This window comes from Seriola lalandi, unplaced genomic scaffold, assembly GCF_002814215.2.
Source record: "Seriola lalandi dorsalis isolate HSWRI2012SDOR001 ecotype SW California unplaced genomic scaffold, Sedor1 jcf7180002054563, whole genome shotgun sequence".
NCBI lineage: Eukaryota > Metazoa > Chordata > Actinopteri > Carangiformes > Carangidae > Seriola > Seriola lalandi.
This window is the reverse complement of record NW_019525116.1, coordinates 203,280-222,634: the sequence shown is the minus strand read 5'-3', so window position 1 is coordinate 222,634 and position 19,355 is coordinate 203,280. Positions and strand designations below refer to the sequence as shown.

General features: G+C 41.2%; 1 protein-coding gene across 1 annotated transcript in view; it reads left to right on the top strand.

Annotated features, from left to right (window-relative positions):
* Positions 1-1,856: 1,856 nt before the first annotated feature.
* Positions 1,857-19,355, top strand: part of hdac5 (histone deacetylase 5) — a 36,177-nt gene continuing 18,678 nt past the window's right edge. The window contains exons 1-10 of the mRNA XM_087176628.1: positions 1,857-2,025; positions 9,695-9,784; positions 11,693-11,952; positions 12,090-12,234; positions 12,357-12,462; positions 13,610-13,743; positions 16,006-16,137; positions 16,337-16,446; positions 18,325-18,441; positions 19,075-19,186. Coding sequence (XP_087032754.1) covers positions 1,869-2,025; positions 9,695-9,784; positions 11,693-11,952; positions 12,090-12,234; positions 12,357-12,462; positions 13,610-13,743; positions 16,006-16,137; positions 16,337-16,446; positions 18,325-18,441; positions 19,075-19,186 — 1,363 coding nt within the window. The 5' untranslated portion in view covers positions 1,857-1,868. The remainder of the gene's footprint in view (positions 2,026-9,694; positions 9,785-11,692; positions 11,953-12,089; positions 12,235-12,356; positions 12,463-13,609; positions 13,744-16,005; positions 16,138-16,336; positions 16,447-18,324; positions 18,442-19,074; positions 19,187-19,355) is intronic.

The following is a 19,355-nucleotide window of genomic DNA, read 5'->3' as shown; positions in this document are numbered from 1 at the left end:
CCCCTACACCTCCGCCACCCCACCCAAGAGCTGTAGGCTTACTGCTCTTGCTCTCCCTCTCGCTCTGTCTATTTTTATCTGTGGCTCCTCCTCCTCCCTGGCAGGCTATTTTCAGCTCTAGTCCCTCCATTAACCCCCCATCTCCTGCCTTAGTAAATGCTTCTCTTTTCTTCTCTTCTCTTCTCTTTTAATCTTTAAAGAAAGCAGCCAATGTCACATCAGTAGCATGCAGGGGAAAAAAAAAAAAAAGGTGAATGGAGGGATGGTCGTGGAGGGAGTGTCCACACTCCTTCTCTTTCATTGCTGATGTTGTGACGCTTACTAAAATTAAATGAGCTGTTGTTGACTTTCTCTTCATCCGTCTAACTTCCTTTCCACCCAGTGATCTACTTTCAGTCTCTCTCGCTCGCTCACCCTCCTCCCTCTGTCTCCTCTCTCTCTCTCTCTCTCTCTCTCTCTCTCTCTCTCTCTCTCTCGGCATTCATTCAGCAGCTCAAACAGCGTCACAGACACACGCCCGCACACACACACAGACACACACACAGAGACACACACAAACCTGCCAGTGACTCTGAGACAGTGAATATTAGCTTTCTGACCAGCAGCTGTTTCTGGTTGCCCGTCTCGTCCTCTTTGTGTGTTTTCAAGCAAAGGGATAGGAGGACAACGTGTGATCCCTGTGCTGTTCATTTTTCTTGGAGGAAGGATTCGAACGCGCTGCTCGTCTTCTCCAGCTCAGCCTTCCTCTCCTCACATTTCCTCTTTTTTTTTTTTTTTTTTTCTTTATAATACTGCTCTCTCCCTCTCCCTCCTTCCTTCCATTTCCCTCTCACTGTCATTCTCTCAGCTCTTCGTTCTAATTTTGGAAGCATGGAACCTCGGGGAACGCTCTCCCAAAGCTATTTACGTCCTTGCCTCTCCTCCTCCTCCTCCTCCTCCTCCTCCTCTTCCTCCTCCTCCTCTCCTCTCCTCTCCCTCTCGTCGGCCAGGAGGAGAACAGCATGAGGATCCTTTGATGCACCAAGAGCAGGGGAATTCGGCTTCTCCTCATCTCTGTATTTTTGTTGTGCTGTGAGCTGTGGGAAGCAGCGAAGAGGCTGCAGCGGCTCCCGCTCTTGAACCGATCCCTTCCATCACATCTCAGCTTATGGAAACGCACAATTTTTCCTGGCGAGCAACCAGATTTCATTGATTCCCTCCCGGGTCCTGGTCTCATAGTTGGCGGTCGGTAAAGGATTTCCACGCACCAGCAGAGGAAACAAACTTTTTTTTCTTCCATCTGCAGCGGCGACTGGTACAACCTTAAACATACCAGCCACTGTCACTGTCTCAGGAGCTGGCAAAGTGTTTTGCATGGATTGGGACTCCAGGTGATGTAGACAATATTAACTGATCAGGAAGTCATATTTCAGGTCATCACTGTGGAAAACCTGCACTTCGTACATTTCATCTTCCAGTTTTGATCCATTCCTCAAACCTTGCAGAAGAGGCTGATTTCTGAAACCTGTAGCTGAGGCTGCAACATTAGAAAAGAGGATGCTGTCTCAGTGACAGTAACTGGTCATCACAGCAAAACACTGAAGAGCCAGAAAAAATCTAACTGAAGACCGGAGCCTGACCCGGCTAGACTTCACAATACAAACTCAAAGCAGGATTTTTTTTTTGACGGAATTCATGGTAATTTTTCTATCAATTTTACAATAAAGGAAGTTTTCAATTTAACCAGTGATTCATTTTTTTGAAAGCACACTTCAATGTTTGTTCCTTCGTCCGTCCTTGACAACTTAAACTAAGCCATGACGGTGTCTAATAAGAGGAACTGACTGTTTTTTTTTGTGACAAAAGAGAACGCTGCCTCTTGTCTTGGCATGCTGTTGCGTCCCACAGTGTCAGGATTGTGCGCCATGTTGCAGACCATCTATGAGACTGAGTCCTGTTTTTCCTCTGCTAGCACAGACAGCCACCACCAGCCTCTGGAGCTCCTGAGTGGCAACAGGGGCTCCAGCACTGCCATGCCCACCACTGGTGAGTCATATCTGGGAAAGAGGCGTGTGTGCGTGCGTGCGTGTGTGTTTTGTTGATAGAGCATTAGATAGACAGTAGGTTGAAGTCAGAGGTTTTCAAACACAGCGTGCAGTGGGAAGATACTGTTTGAGGTGAAGCGGACAGGTGCATGATGGTGTTCTCAATACAACAGGAAGTTAGTTATTGTAGTTTAGTGCACTGATTTGGCCCCTGCGCATGGTCAACGGTTGCAGCAGCAGCAGCAGCAGTGGTGGTAACACACACAGCTCATTGAGGCAGTTAGAGCACTTTAAAACCCTCAGCACCCAATTGCCGCATTTTCCGTCAGAGTAATAACTGAGTGACTGAGTAATAACTCGAACATCAGACTCATGTTTTTATATTCAGTTTGACACTTACTTTATCTGTTCATAACAATTAAATGTCTTTACAAATCACAGTAAATAAGATGCTCTTTGTAGCTCCAGAACGAGAAAAAGGGTGAAAATGCTCCGGATGCTGCTCCACAAATCACACTCTCTTTTCTTACAAAGTTGTGCAGCTGCAGACTGCTCCTCGTCAGTTTAGGTGGGATGAAAAACATTTATTTTGGAACCTTTTGAACCATTTCTGAACATTCAAGTGCTCTAAATACTGTCCTTGGGCAAGGGGAAGTTGATTGGTTTAGTAATTAATCTAATGCTCACACAGAGACTGCTAAAAGATATTAGTGTCTGCTGTGGAGGTTGAGGTGCAGTGTGGTCTGCTGGACAATGTGGTTGCCAAAGTGAGGTGAGCAGGGTTTGGACTGTGGCTCCATGCCACCCCTCGATGCCAGGAGGTCGTTAGCTGGTACAGTTAGGACGCACATTCACTCTAATCTTCTTTTCGCAATTGCAGTGTTGGCTCATTGGCAAACCCAGGTCAGTGTATATGTGTGTTTGTGTGCGCGTGTGTGTGTGTGTGTGTGTGTGTGTGTGTGTGTGTGTGTGTGTGTGTGTGTGTGTGTGTGTGTGTGTGTGTATTCAATCTTCACAGGCTCACATAGACTTCAGTGTATTGATAATAGCTGTAGCTCATGTTTTCTTAGATTAGCTTTGCTTTTTACTAATATTGTTCCATAAAACTGGTTTTGCATTTTATATGACGATGTGTGTTTGAATACAGTTGCGTATTTAAAAAGATAATAAATAATAAATAGTAAAACACTTTTCTTAACAAAGTTACAAATGCTTCACAGAAAAATAAAACCAGATAAAAGAGAAGGCCAAAGAGCCTGAGCACAGTAGAAGTGAAGAGAGTGAAATTAATAAGAGCAAGTAACAAGAGTATAACAGCATAAATAAAAGCATACATCGAATATTATGCACACACATCTGACAATAGCTGAGGAGAGGCAATGGAATATGTAACAACAATAATCTAAATAAAACACAAAGGCTTTCGTGGAGAGATACATTTTAAGAAAAGACTTTTAAAAAAAAGTTAATGTGTTAGAGCGTCTGATTTCAGTCGGGAGAAAGAGCCGCTTTAGCCGCTAAATGCTCCACTGTATTCGCCAGCTAGTCGCTAACTAGGGGTGGGCGATCTGGCCAAAAGATCACATTACAGAAGTTCGTATCTTTCCGTTGCTTTGACGCTTCTTTTGGATTTTTGCACAGTAATTTATTTTATGACGTGCTCTATGTAAGTTCATTCGATGCCCCGGCTCATCCCTCTTTGTTTCCCTCGCCCGGTGGACGGACTGTAACTCCATCGACTTGGACTGCAGCTTGTGACGGTGGTTCTTGTTCTGCTCTGGTGGAGAACTGCTACATGTGCAGCTAGCCCAAAGTCACTGAGGCTGCAGAGCAGAACAAGGACTGCTGTGTCCAGCTGCAGTTAGCTGGCTAGCTGTTTAACAGTGAACGATCACTAACTTTTTCTGTCTGTTGTTTGGTGCTGGCCATGTTGCTTGTAGTTTGTTTAGCTGCCAGTTGCTGCTTGAAATTAGGTTAATGGGTGATGAGACTGAACCAAAACATTAAAGCTACAGGTTGTAAAACCAAAACAAAGCTAAAAGACACTAGAGGGCACCACACAGCTGAGGGGTACACATCGCCACTCCGACCATTGTTATATAATATTGGTCAGCACATACAATAGTGCGTACGCGCTGTGTGATGTATTGAATCAGATCTTGTCAAAGACATTCAGCTTGGTGCAACACACAACAGACAGTATCGGTGGATGACCTACAGTCTGCCAGCCCATAATACTTCTGACCCACCCCTCAGTCTCTATAGCAACGCTCCAAATGTGACTCTTCTCTCTCTAAGCTTCTAATTTGTCTAAAGTACACACAGCCATTATACTATTTTTACCTCACTCTCTGTGTTGCTCTGTCTTTTTTTTCCCCCCCTCTCTCTCTCTCTCCCTCTCCTGATTTTTTTTTTAGAGTGTTTTGCAGGGTTGACGTCATAGTGCCTATTTTCTTTTAGCAACGCGGAATGAACAAGACAGGGAGAGAAAGAACAGAAAAGAGGAATATTGGTTTCCAGAAATACCTCCCAGCAGCAGCAGCAGCAGCAGCAGCAGCAGCAGCAGCAATTTAAAACAGGAGTAACAGAAACAGAGAAAAGTCATTCAACCTGGATTATTAACAGCAAAAAAAATGTTGGCCAGCTCTTCATGTAGCATGTTTGATTCTCAGGATATAAGCTGGATCACTGCATCTTTAAAGATTCCTGTGAAAAGCTGCTGTAGGAAATTCCCAGTTGGTGGACCGTAGTAATGAACTGGTTCACTCCAGTGGTCCAGTACCAAAAGACAAAGTCTTTACCTCATTAGTAGAAGATTCTCTAGTAACTGAAACTGTCATCATCAATCATTTATTCATCACATCATTTAAAGTCGAGCAGTTCTGGATCATTTCTGTTTTGTCCGCGCTGATTACTTTAACAAGAGGTACAGTCAGTCTTTGGATGATGAGTGAAGTGGTTTAAATGGGCTGACTGTTGTTGTTTTTTGTTGTTTTAAAGTTGTTTCTTACGATTCCTCCATTTATAGTTGGATATCTGATGTAATGACCTCAAATATAAGGTGACCTCACTTTTCCAAACCTAATTTCCAGAAAAGAATTTGTCTTATATATGTGCTCATTCAGTGTCTTAAAATGTGAGGGAAAACCCTGGATATATTTTAATATGAAATAATACTTTTGTCACAGGTTAGACTGAATTTTATCCAGTTAGAGTTCTTGTGCAGACAAAATTAAATACTGTTAGAGTACTGTTTGGAGGTTTAAGTTATGTTAAATATAAAAAAAGGGTTTTATAGAACGACCTTTTTATATTCCTCATCTAGTAACATATGGTAAGCATTTTAATTTGTCCAATACTTTGGTTAATGACCAAATAAACCTGAAAAATTAATGAAATTACTTTCAAACTCAGCTGCACTTTATGTTTAGTGCAAATTAATAAATCCTAAAAAAAACATTTTATAGACCAAATGATCGAGACGAAGATTTGCAGATGAATTGGCAATAAAAACTAATAGTTGTAGCCTTATAAAAGTGTTTAATTTTGGTGCCAGTATAAGGAGGAATGCTTTATTAAGCACTATCATGAGTCCAGCTGGACCTGACTGATGCACACATGGACTCAAACGTCATTCATTCAAAATCTTAACAAAATCACTTTTCGCCAAATCTGTGATGAAGTCTCCTGTGTTGTATTAGCATGGTGCATATTAGCACTAAGGTGTAATCACCGTTCTGTGTTCATTTCTACCAGGATTTTCTGATTGAACAAACATTGTCATTCATTCTTTTTACTGTCTCTGTCCCGGTGCATGAATTACTGTGTGTAACTGTGAGCTGTATTCAGTTAGAGACTAATATGATTGACTGAAAGGTTGCCTCATCCCCGCCTCCTCGTGTGTGTGTGTGAGTGTGTGTATGTGTGTGTATGTGTGTGTTTACCAGACTATAAATGTCTTCAGTTTGACGTCAGACCCTGGCTGCTGTGGAATGCTGCTCTGTTGCCAAACGGACTGTTGTACACACACTCACAGACCAGTCTCTCACATACACACACACACACGCACACTGAGGCAGTGTGTGTGTTCAAGTGGAAAGGGAGACACGTGCGTCACAGTGAAATGCCAGAATATTTGTTTAGGTAATTTAGATGTGAGTGACTGTACACACACACACACACACACACATACACACACATACACACACATACAAATACACACACGCGCACACACACACACACACATACACATACACACACACACAGCTCTCAGTTTTTTGGTTTTTACCAACTTTTTTTGCAGCAGCCACAAACCAGAAAATCTGAAACTGGACTGCTTCTTTGTCAATGTGTGTGTGTGTGTGTGTGTGTGTGCGTGTGTGCATGTGTATGTGTTTTTGTACGTGTGTGTATAAGGGGAAAATAAACTTAAACTTTTGTCAGGAATAAAATCTGAGCTTGCGCCCCTTACACTCACTGTACATACAGAACATGTTCAGAGGTCAAAGGTAAAGAAATGATGAAGTCTGTCCTCGTCTAACTGGTCACAAGCACAGGGTTGATCATCTTGGCCTTATTGTCGCTGTTTGTTTAGCTTTGATTAGCTTTGAACCCACGTGGGACGCCAAAGGAAAAAGGGCGTGCCAAAGAGTGGGAGGTGACCAATCAGAACACCTTCGTATAGAAAGGTCAAAGGTCAGACTACTCAGTAGGTATGTCCTAATTGAATTTCCTCCCTGGCCAGCAGACAGGAAACATCCTGACGTCCCAACATGCTGCAGGGTGTGGAGCCTTCCAGGATGTAGCCTGATTCACTAGTGTAATCACCCATGACCAGGAGTGCGTACTCGCCACAGGCCCATGGCAGGTCAGGGTCACTGCCTTGCTCAAGGGCACATTGGTACAGTAGATACTGATGGTGATAAGATACTAAAACCTCCCTCTCTCTCTATCTATATATATATTTCCCTACTTACATCTTTCTCTCTTTCTCTGTCTTTGTATTTGTGTGTTAACCTTTCGGCTCGTGACTTGTTGAGTTTCTGTGCAATCAAGAAAGCCTGAAGAAATAGTCCAAATGACATTATACAAAGTCTCTTTGACTCACTCACACACATACATACAAACACATGCACGTAGACACACACACACATATCCAGTGATCAGTCTAAGCTGATTGGAGCAGCTAAGCTGATTGGGGCTTCCGATCTGAGTGCTGCTGAGTCTTAGCATTGTAGCTTATACATGAATACTGTAAAAACCTAAACTGCCACACACAGAAAGTGTGTTTCCATTCACCTGTTTTTATGCACAATTTTCGATTCGCACATAAAAAGCACACAGTAAGTGAGAATGCAGGAAATTAGAGAGAGACATTAAGACAAAATGCTACAAAGTGCAATGGAAACAGACTTATCCTATAAATCATGATGAACTTTTCAGCAGACAGAAACATCAGATTTGTGTGAAAAGAAAAAGAGAGAGGAACCTTCCTCAAATTATACATGAAACAAACATAAATGTCATCACCATGACCATCATTTGCTTGAATCTTTTAATGATGTCATCTTGTGGCACCTCTTCTTCTGCAGTAGCTAAATGGTGAACGTGACATACAGTACATGCATGAAAGTTGTGTGCTAAATTTGCATGGAAAACTTATTTATAGAGAGTGTGTGATACAAAAATGATCCATGTCTCAAAATGAAAACATCTGCACTGTGAATGCTGTCATACTGACACAAAGTACAGTCATGCTTAAAGTTCATTGTCGTCAATAGTCAGTGTAAGCAGAATTGTGTGAATGCCATATTCATACTGTTGCATAAAATGTATGAGTGTTGAAGTAATTCTCAGAATTTATTATATGTTACTAATCTGTTCTCACTTTGAGAAACCACTGATAAAGGCTATATCTGATTATGTCACTGACATAAAACCTAAATATATATGTATTTTTAAACCAAATTAGGAATGAATTTGGAGACTGTGGAGGCCACATGTGTAATATAAAGTCATGGCACAAACACAAGTGTGTACCGGGCATTATGGTTTTGCAATAGTTTTCTTTCTTGGAAGTTGACTTCATGTCTTATCAGTCACTGTAAACACCAATTTCCACAGATAATCCTTGTGCCATGTCAGTAGCTCTTACTCATCTGTTTTCCAACGCAAGGCTACGTAAAAGGATGATTGTGCGTCGTGTCCTTTTTTTTTTTTTTTTTTTTTTTTTGGACGGCCACTGCACCCTCCTACCTCCTTCCTATACCTCCTAACTGCTGCTGCAGCTGTGTTTGGACCTGCTGGTGCTCATGTCTCTGAGTGGTTTCTTACTTGTTCTGACATTTCAAAGCTTAGAAAGCGCTCAGGTTATTTTTATAAACCTTGTTCATGCAATTAGCCTTAATTGGAAATCACAGTTGCAATCAGATTTGTTGCAGTGGTCAGAGGCAAACTGGCTTTAGTGATATTGCACAGGGGTTTTTACAGCGCTGCAGTCTAAAGTTGGCGGGGCGCGGCTCTTGTAGCGACCTGCAGCAGGCGTATTTGTTTGTGTCTGCGTTTTGTTGTTTTAAAGTTGTTTGCTGCAATTGTTTTGCTGTCTTCTGTGTGCACATGCTCGACTTAGTGTCTGGTGTTTTTATAGTGTTCTGTGTTTAATTATATTGTTGCACTTGTGTTGTTTTTATCTGTTTTTTTAATCTGTAGCCCTGACTGCAAATCAAGTTTACAACGTGGGATAATAAAATAAAACGTGTCTGAAAAATGTCTGAAATGTCTGAATGATCTCCTGAACTCCTGAAACTAGGAGTTGATACAAACTTAGGAAGTAATAGATTTATGAATAGCTGGTATAACCCATTCCGCGTGACCACACAATGCCAATCATTCGCAGCAATAATTTTCAACTGAAGAGTGAAGCTTTTATTCTACTGACAGATTTGAAAATATGATGAATCTTTCACTTGATGAGTTCCCATATCTTTCATTTGAACAGGTGAAATATCAGCTAATGCCACTCTGTTGCCTGAAGCAAGAAATCAATATTAATTTGTCATAGTATTTGGTCCAAGTGGTTGCCACAAATCCAAAGCAGTGCATTGCCACTGATCTAGGGGATGGGACTGACATATTTAGTTTTAATATTTCCTACATTAAACTAATTTCTATAAAGCAAGAGTGCACTTTCTTTTAATTTCCTTTCTTCTTCATGATTATTATTTTTTTCAGTTTCCACATACTGATATAAATAACAGCAGGTTTCTCTGATAACTATGTATGTATGTATATATATAGTGTGTATATATATATATATATGGCACATTTTAACATATTCTGCAGTGTCCTTTAGCCTTGCCACACCGAATATAGGCTAAGCTAATGCCAAGGTAATACTAGGGTAATTCTAAGTCATCGCTACCTAGCGCTAGGCTAAAGCTAGGCTAATGCTAGACTTGAGGCTATTTTTAGGCGACGAGACACTGTGTTCCTCACTTTTTTACAACACTATCACAGCTCATCTGAATAAAAGGGGAACTGCCTCTCTCTCTCTGTGTGTGTGTGTGTGTATGAAATGAATTATGTAATAGTCTGCTGTATCCCTGACAACATTTTCCAGACTCATCAATCACTCATTTCCCTCTCTATCTCTCTGTTTCTCTGTCCTGCAGTAGTGGAGGTGAAGAGCAGCTTCCCATCGGGCATGCAGAGCCCAGTAGGAGCAGCGAGCGAGCACAGAGGAGGAGGAGGTGGAGAAGGTGGTGAGTAGGGAGTCCTCTAAGAGTCCTTGAGGGGGAGGTCCAGGTCTCCAAAAGGGGGTTCGAATAAATGGGTCAAATGCTTCCTAAAAGTGGATCAGTGGCATGTGGAAGAGGTTTAGAGTCCTTGGGTGGGTTCAGGTGTTACTTAAAAGAGTTCTTCAAAGAATGCACAACACCAATCAAAGCTTTTTGAACTCATTGAACACATAATTAGTCCTCCAGTCAACTTCCGTTCTGTGCAGCAGATACAAGGGTCCTGCAGGAGGCACCAGTCAGAGTCTTCAAGGAGAAGTCTGTTTATAGTCTGTTTACAGATGTTGGGGAGTGCTGCTTATGTGAAAAAGTGTATAAAGCCTTTTGTGGCTCCACAGGGAGCTGCATGAAGTCTGATAAAGTGGTGTCAGATGAGTCAGTGTTGGTTGGGACAAAGATCTACAAATTTGAAAGAGAAAATATCTGTGGGTGTGGAGTTAAAAAGAACTGAGCTTACCAGATCTCTGTAGCCTGCTCCTCATCTCTGCTTGAGGCTAGCAGCTCCAGGCTACACTAGCTGCTACTAGCATAACACACCCCAAACTCAGAGTGAACTGTTGGCGGTCAAGTTGCACTGTGGGTAATATAGACACCAGGTTTTGAAAAAGAAGAATGAATAAAATAAAAAGATATCTCTGGTACTCCTGCATAAATTTTGACAATTTATTTATTTATTTTGCTTTTATGCTAAGTACTGTTTTAAGCTGAATTTATGCTCGATACAAAGAGTCAATGGGAGGCCCACTGTAGATACCCACATAGGTTTAGGTTTGTAGTTCAGTTTCAGATTAACCCACTGATAGCACCTTGGCATTACTAGATGGATGATCACTTGCATATGGTGGCTAATGTTACCTAATGTTATCAAACTTAAGATAGCTATTATGGGGTCACTGAGTCGACTTGCTGTCTCTGTGACTGTACTTGTGCTACAGTTGCACAGCATTTTAGCAGTTATCATTTTATTGTAATTATTTTGTCACTTGTTTCTACAGCAGCTTCTGTTCAGAAAATATTACAGAGTCTCAGTTGAAGTTGTTTTTATGGTTCTCTTAAATGGTTCTTCAGCTACTGAAGAGGTCAAGGGATGTCAAGGCGTCAAGGTGTTACAACCAAAGTGCTTGAAAGCCTGTTCCGCACACCTTTCTGTTGTTAAAGTCCAAACTGGGTCCAACAAATTTTGTAGTTTTCCTGACAATCGAGCAAGCAAGCGCACTTGTTCGAAGTTCAGTCAGGCTCTTGTTCTGTTCGTCACACTTTTTGTGTGTACAACCCAGAGCATCAAGGCCTATGAAGAAGTGAGTGCCATAATCCTAATTTTAAACTATTATTGCCTGACACATTGTAGTCTAGTCCAGGCATATCCTGGTCTTTAGGGCTGCTCTGAGGTGTGATGGAGGTCCTTTCTGAGGATTTCGGTGGTCTTTGAGAAGTTCAAGACAAGTGGACAAGCAGGCAGATACAGGCAAAAGGTAACTAAATGAAGCTAGAGGGCACATAGGAAAAAACACAGGAACATATATAAAGAGTATATTTAAATACTGGCTGAGGTGATGAGGAAACTGGGAACAGGCATGTGAGTGGGCAGGGAAGCTCAGGTGATAATGGAAAACAGGTGAGCAGATAGATATGGGGACAGGGAAAAGCCGGGGAATGGACGGATGGAGAATGGCAGGTGTGAGGAGACAAAGGGAAGAACATGGCCTGGGAGAAGTGAGCAGGGGCAAACAAAAGAATGTACTAAACAAAAAGGACATGATTTACATCAGTCAGAAATTCAAAATACAGAACATTCAGCAGACTGACAGAAAGATGCACAAATACAACAAAATCAGCAATTGAGTCAGGACCTCTTGTCCGGTGGTGCTTTTCCAGGTGGGGGTCCAGGAGAAGGCCCAGGAGGAGGAGGTGGAGGAGGAAGCCCTGTGGACCTGCGGACAGAACCCAGGGTGGGGTCTCTGTCTGGGGGTGCGGCGGCGGTGGACACGACCCTGAGAGAGCAGCAGCTCCAGCAGGAACTGGTGCTTCTCAAACAGCAGCAGGAGCTCCAGAAACAGCTGCTGTTTGCAGAGTTCCAGAAAAAACACGAAGTGCTAACAAGACAACATGAAGTCCAGCTGCAGGAGCACCTGAAGGTAGATAGCCAGGTTAGGGTTAACCTACAGTATGAGCCACTCGACAGCAACCTTTAAAACTGACTTTCATCTCTAATTCGTTGGTGAGTTAATCATGAGTCATCCAGTAAAATGTGTGTGTTGTGTGTGTGTTTAAGCAACAACAGGAGCTGCTGGCAGCAAAGCGGCAGCAGGAGCTGGAACAGAAGAGGAAACTGGAGCAACAAAGACATGAAGAGCAGGAGAAACAGAGGCTGGAGCAACAACTGCTGCTGCTGAGGAACAAGGAGAAAGGCAAAGAGAGTAGGTTACACCACTGCTACTGATATCACCACCCTGCTATCCACACGTTTGCTCTTTGTCTGCAGGCAAATGTGTAGTGTTTTGCTGATTGTTGTCTTGCGTGTGTGTGTGTGTTTTGGCAGGTGCCATTGCCAGTACTGAGGTTAAGCTGAAGCTCCAGGAGTTCCTTCTCAGTAAGAAAGAGCCAGGTCCTGGTGGACTGAACCATTCCTTCTCCCCAAAGTGCTGGTGAGGATTCTGAGAGCTCCACCTACCTGTCTCTGGACAGATCAGTCACATCACTGTAACATTACATTTTCAGTCAGTCTCAAACTAAATTCCTCAACTTTATTCTGGGAATTGAGTCTTTGTTATCCTAATGTAAACGTAGGCTGCATTCCCAGTCATTTTGCTGGTGCATGTAAGTTGTTCTGTCCAACTTATTTCTAAGTCCGCAGAATGCACCAGCTGGGCAAAAAAAGTAGGTCTTAACCCTTACAGAGTGCTGCAGGAATGAGTCCTAAAACCCAGAAATTAGTTGGCATTTTAGCACTTCCAATTCCCTCATCCTGAAGTCCAGGGGTTTTTCTGTTGTCTGTCCGTCCCATTCTTGTGGATGCGATATCTCAGTAATGCCTTTGCACAACTACTTCAAATTTGGCACAAACATGCGCATGGACTCGAGGATAAACTGATTTGATTTTGGTGGTCAAAGGTCAAAGGTCACAGTGACTTCACAAAACACAGAACGCAACACTTAACAAAAAGTCGAATACAAACAAACAATTTCAGTGACCAAATGTAACAACACCAGTTTGTTCAATCACTTGGGACAAAATCACATTGCTGAATATGAAGAGTGGATGGCTCAAACAGAGTGAGAGACTGATGGGCACCAAAATAATTGTTATTTAATCAAGGTAAAAGTTTGAAGTAATCGTGAAAGTTGTCAAGGAGATTCTTCTCTCAATCTATTAAGAAATATTTTTAATTCATTCTAAATACATGGATGAAACTGAGAATATGCAGCACACCATCGTATCGCCTCTGTCTGAATGACAGGCAGGCATCACATTAAGAGATACATGAATGTAAAGTAAAGGGCCCTGAAAAGGGCTATGGATGGGATGATGTCATACCAGTCCCAACAACAGCTAGAAAAATGTCACTGATCTGAAACATAAAAAAATGTCAGGTTTTGGTGTCAGTCCTCAAGAATATTTTTCCCTAAATCCATCTTTCAACAATGTTCAGTTGTAATACATGACTAAATGAAGCAGAGGTTTACTAAGCGGGTTGCCAGAAAACGTTTAGTGCAGCACTTAATCACTTAATATTGTGAAACTGTTTTACCAGCCAGCTAATTGGCTTTCTCCTTGTGTTTGTGTGTCTGCAGGGGAGCCCAGCACACCTCTCTGGAGCAGAGCTCTCCTCCGCAGAGTAACACACCAGGAACTCCTCCCTCCTACAAACTGCCCCCACTGCTGGGGAACTATGAGAGCAAAGATGATTTCCCACTCCGCAAGACAGGTAGGAGACACAGACTGAGGCACAGACACACACAAAGACAGAGGGAGGATGTTTGTGTGTGTAAGATTGTCACTTGTCATAGTTTGATGAAAGACAATGCGGGGGTAGAGTGTGGACGGTGGTGTGTTTATATATATATATATATATATATATATATTTGTGTGTTTGTGTGTGTGTGTGTGTGTACCTGCTTTGATGACTCAGTCTGACTCACCAGTAAGGAGGTAGCCCAAACCTAGTGATAAAACACACATACACTGTTCCAGACGTACCTGAAACTATGTGAAAGCATTTTATCTGATCATGTGAGGTCAGAGGTCAGAGGTCAGGATGTGGACCTGGTTCTGTCCCCACAGAAATATTCACAACAGTATGTTTTCATGATGTTTCACATCAACTTTCTGTTGCACATTTTCAGTTTGCAGATGAAAAAAATTGAGAGACTGGAAATTAATTAATTTCTTGTAAAGTTGACTTTTTAATGTTTCAAGTTGGTTTGTCTTAAAACAGTAACTGAGCATGATGTGTCTTAAACATGTGCCTGATGGCTACAATCATGATATTGGGAAAAAGACTATTTCCCATGTAGAATAAATGGAAATAAAGAAACAGCATTTTTCTTGTGTTGCAGTTTAGAGCTAGTTAGCCCTAGCCTTTATGTTAGTTAATTGCTTTAGTTAGTTATTTTGTTAATACGTTTGTCATTTTCCGCCAACAAAACCCTCCATTTTGCAGCTTATCTTGCACACTTGTTCATGCTCCTGTTTTTAAACAGTATATTTTTAAAACATCAGGATGAGGAATGTCAAGGCTTTTAAGATGAGTAATTAACACTCTGGTAATGATGACTGTACTGTACTGAACTTTCCCTAATCCAATAAGGAGCAGGACAGAATCGCTAACGTTAACCAAAACTCTGATAGCATCTGGAACTTGCATCCACACAGCTACACATTGAATGCATTAGTCAATGAAAGGGACTTTTTTTCAAATGAACCTGTATTTCCACAAGCTAATGTAGCGGTAAGTGATGGGTTATTATATGCTAAATCTTGGTTATTATTTGCAGGTGATAAGTTAGTTAGTTTGACATGCTATTAACACGCTATTTAACTGTTTCCTGCAATGGCCTCCTGCTTGAATATTTATTTTTCCTCACTTGGTGGCTCATAGCAGCTCATTGTATTAGCAGGCCCATTATATTATATTTTATCTGTTTACAGTAAGTATCTAGTTAAAGAAACTTAAAGGTTTTACCAAAGATCTTCATTCAATCACCGATCTTTTTGTTGAACTGACAACATCATCTTATTAAATAATATTTCCACACACACAGCATAGACCGTTTCTTGCTTGAAGTTCCAGAAGTGTCTTCTTTTCAACCAGTAGTCCAAGCTCTGCAGCAGGAAGCACTTTTTTCTTTTGCACCTCACTGTTTTCCAGACATGCACATATCAAAACAGCCAACCATCAGGTGTTATTAAGCAGCACTTATGCAAATCAGATGAACTGCAGTTAGACTTATTTACATCTGCAGTTCGTCTTCTTCATAATTACCTTGCTAAAATGAGAAATTGCGATGTCATGCTCAGTAAATATCCTCTAATACAGTATGTTCTAGGATACTGTGTCCAGGCCCCTGCAGTCTTACACATGATAATGGAAATGGATGGATTTATAGCATACATTAAAAATTTTACCATTCATACCACTTGTGAACAGTTCCTTCATGTCCATGTCCAAGTGTTGCTCAGTTAGATCGGTCAGTAACTGCCCTGGTGCCACATTTTCAAACTGTAATCAGGTTTTCCTGGATTCAGATACTGTTAAAGCACCATAAAACCAGGATGCTTTTTTCCTCTTCCTGCTCCTTGCTCTTCACCTTGACTTTTAGACCAAAGCTACCTTAAAATACACCTGCTGTCACTGCTCATCCAGCAATCAAACTAGCCAGCCAATATGTGCAGCCAGCCAACAAGTGATGTAGGATTACAGCAGTCTGCTGCTGGCAAATCACTAGGCACCTTATATACCTCCATTAAATACGCTGCAAAACAAAACACTGCACTTCACAATAAAACATACAACACAAGAGATACAACAATGCTAATTATAAGACAATTAGAAATAAAAATGACAAGATAAAAATCTCAAATACAGAGAAAACAGACTGTAATATAAAACAGTAGGGTTCAAATGATCATTGATTTTTTTTGGCTCCAAGCTTATTATTTTTTTCTTTTTTTTGTGTCTCTCGTCCAGTCTCCGAACCTAACCTGAAGGTGCGTTCGCGGTTGAAGCAGAAGGTGGCAGAGAGGCGGAGCTCTCCGCTTCTCCGCAGGAAGGATGGAACTGTCATCAGCACCTTTAAAAAGAGAGCCATAGAGATATCAGGTGAACACACATGAATACACAACAAGTGTCTGCTCAAAACAGGCATTTAACACATGAACTCACTCTCAATAAATTAGTATTAATTAACTTGAGGATGACTTCCTTTCATTCTCTCTCTCTCTCTCTCTCTCTCTCTCTCTCTCTCTCTCTCTCTCTCTCTCTCTCTCTCTCTCTGTATGTGTTTGTGTCCCTCGACCAGTCTCCTCTCTCTGTAATAGCGCTCCAGGTTCAGGTCCCAGCAGTCCCAACAGTTCCAATACAGCCATCGCCAATGGCAACACAGGATCTGTCCCTAACATACAGACTGAGGTATACACACGACCACACAGACATTTTATTTTGAAAGAAGTTATAACCACTGACTCATACAGGGGCTGGTTTCATTTTCACAGTCATCCATTCATCTCCTCACACTGCACACAAAGCTCGAGTTCGCCACCTACAGTTCACTGTGGTTTAAGAAAAGTCAAGTCAGTTTATTTGTGGTGCACATTTAAAAACAAGTGAGGATCAAAGTGCTTTACAGAGAAATTTAAGATACATCAAAACAGAACATAAAATAATAGATAAATAATTGTGTCAGACAAATTGAAGAATTTCATAGTTTTATTAATAATCAAGGAGAGACGAAGGTTAGTTTAAAAAGGTGGGTTTTATGGTTATTATAAGGATTTAAAAGTGGTGATAGACCTGACAGAGAGAGAAACTGTTCCACAGTCTGAAAGCAGCAATGGAAAATGCTTGGTCACCTTTGGGCTTAATTTGAGAACATGTAATGGTAACGAAGACTAATTTATAAGGGGATCTGTAACTCTTTTCTGTTGTGTTCAGTGTGACTTGCAGCATTTCTGAATTTAGTTATCTATTCTTTTTGTTCAATGCGTTCCTGTGGTTGTGTTTTACTATTTTGCATCACGGTTCTGTATCTGGTTTTGTTTTATGTTCTTGCTGGGGGTTTCTATATTTGTTTATGGTTTCTGTTTGTGCAGTACAACGTATACTTGGTTGTGTGCTCAAATTGGTGATGATGCTTTTTCTTAATTTGTTTGTGTTTTGTCTATTTGCATGGGCATTATTTTGCCAATAGACCAAATGAAGAAAATCTACCAGTAATGACAGAGTTTATAAATTTATAAATTTACGTATGGACATTTGAAGACTGAGGCTCAAGGAAACACGAAAAGTTTTGTTCAGCTGTTAACATCCAAGACTGAAGTGCATGTGTTTTGCTTGGTTTTAAGGGGAAATATAGCTGCATGTCACCAGCGTAGCAATGATGTGTTTTAAGAAAAACAGATCTTAGCAGAAGCGTATAAGATGAAAATTAAACAGGGGGTAAACCATGCTAAATAGTGGCTACGCAGTATTATAGATTATCAATCATAACTGAAACTGGTCTATTTTGTTGATAATAAACAAACCATTCTAAGGCCTTACCCTGAATAACTAATACAGGTGTGAAACTGAGCCTTAGTCTTAGCAGAGCTGACTCACTGCTGCGGTAGATCATGAAGCCTGACTGTAATTTATAATTCGACTTGATGTTGTTGTGATCTAAAAAAAAAAAGGAATATGTTGTGAAAAGAAAACTTTTTCCAGGACCATAGATGAATTTAGATTGGCAGGAAGTGGTGGAAGTTTGATTAAAGGTAGAATGATGCCATGCTTGAAGGAGGATGGGTCACGACCATTGACTAGGATGGTGTTGAATGTGGAAAAATACTAGGGCCAATGGTATCAAATACTTAAGACAGCTACTTGTAATTATGTCAAGTGAGCAAGTAGTAACCTTCAAAGCTTACAAGACTCATTTTATTGCTATTTTAAGTGCAGTGAATTGTACAGTTGTTGTTGTCTTGGAGTGGCATGTTTTTTGTGTTTCCACGTTGACTCAAAAGCATCATAATTTATCCCAGTAAGCGCAGGTGGAGCGTAAACATGAAGTGGTTCAAAACAGCTGTATGGTTCTGGTCATTGGCAGATGTGTTTAATAGGTCTATTAGATAGTTATTAAAGATACATACAAGCAGCTGTAGAAAGAGGATTCAGAGAGTGAAATGACTTGATTTGAGAGAGATACTGTTTGTCGGTGTTTACAGTAAATGGTTGTCATAGCAACCTAAGATTCGAAAGAACAACACGCCTAAACTAACCAGTCTGCCCTTGTGTCCGTCTGTCTGTCTGCAGCTGAGATCTCTCCATCAAACGCTGGGGGCTGATGGGACATTGAGTCCTCTGAGTCTCTACACCTCGCCCTCGCTGCCAAATATTTCCCTGGGGCTCCCTGCGAACACACACATCACGGTTGGTCTACTCAGCACACACACTGACATAAAAACATACAGGTGGACACTGGGCAGCAATACTGCACAACTGACTATTCACTAACCTCATATCCCTGAGTGACTGTTGCTACACCTACACATACAAGTTTTTCCATTTATAGCCCATAACTATGAATTTTGTTAGCTGAACCGCTGGGCTTTTTTTAAACCTGTGACTGTACAAACTAATAGTTAGTTAATGATGTGCTCCTTGGGCGTAACTCTTAGTTACTACTGTGGATGGTAAACTAGTCAGCTGGGCACGCTGACTGAATTGTTCAGGGTTTGCAATTGGTCAACTGGAGGTTCAGTTATCTGTTAACTGTTAGCTTTCCCTGACTCTATGACTCAGTCAGGTGCATGTTGATTAGTGTCTTTCTCGCACAAACTAATGACATGTAAATAATATCTTCATAACACTCTTCCAGGATATATATCAGTATATCGGATGTAATATTTACAAGATGATCATTCAAGGAACTCTGCACGTATTTCACTTACTTATTATCTAATAACCGAGTTTTACAACCTGGGACCACGACCTGCAGTTACCACTTTGGCCAAGTGATTGTGTAGTGTATGATAACCATGGTAATGCCTCCTCCCGCTCCAGGCCCCCCAGAAGCTGTCTACCCAGCAGGAGGCCGAGCGTCAAGCCATCCAATCATTGCGAGGCGGCGGAGCTCTGACGGGGAAGTTTCTCTCCACATCATCCCTACCTGCAGGTAAGTTTTACCATGGTTCATAAATGAATTTATTATTCTTTAATTATTATATTATAGTATTATATGTTATATATGTATGTATAGTGTCATTTACATACACGGAGAAACCAGACAGAATTTATTTGAATCAGTTTTGAAAGTCTGTTATTTGGAGCTTGTAAAGATATGA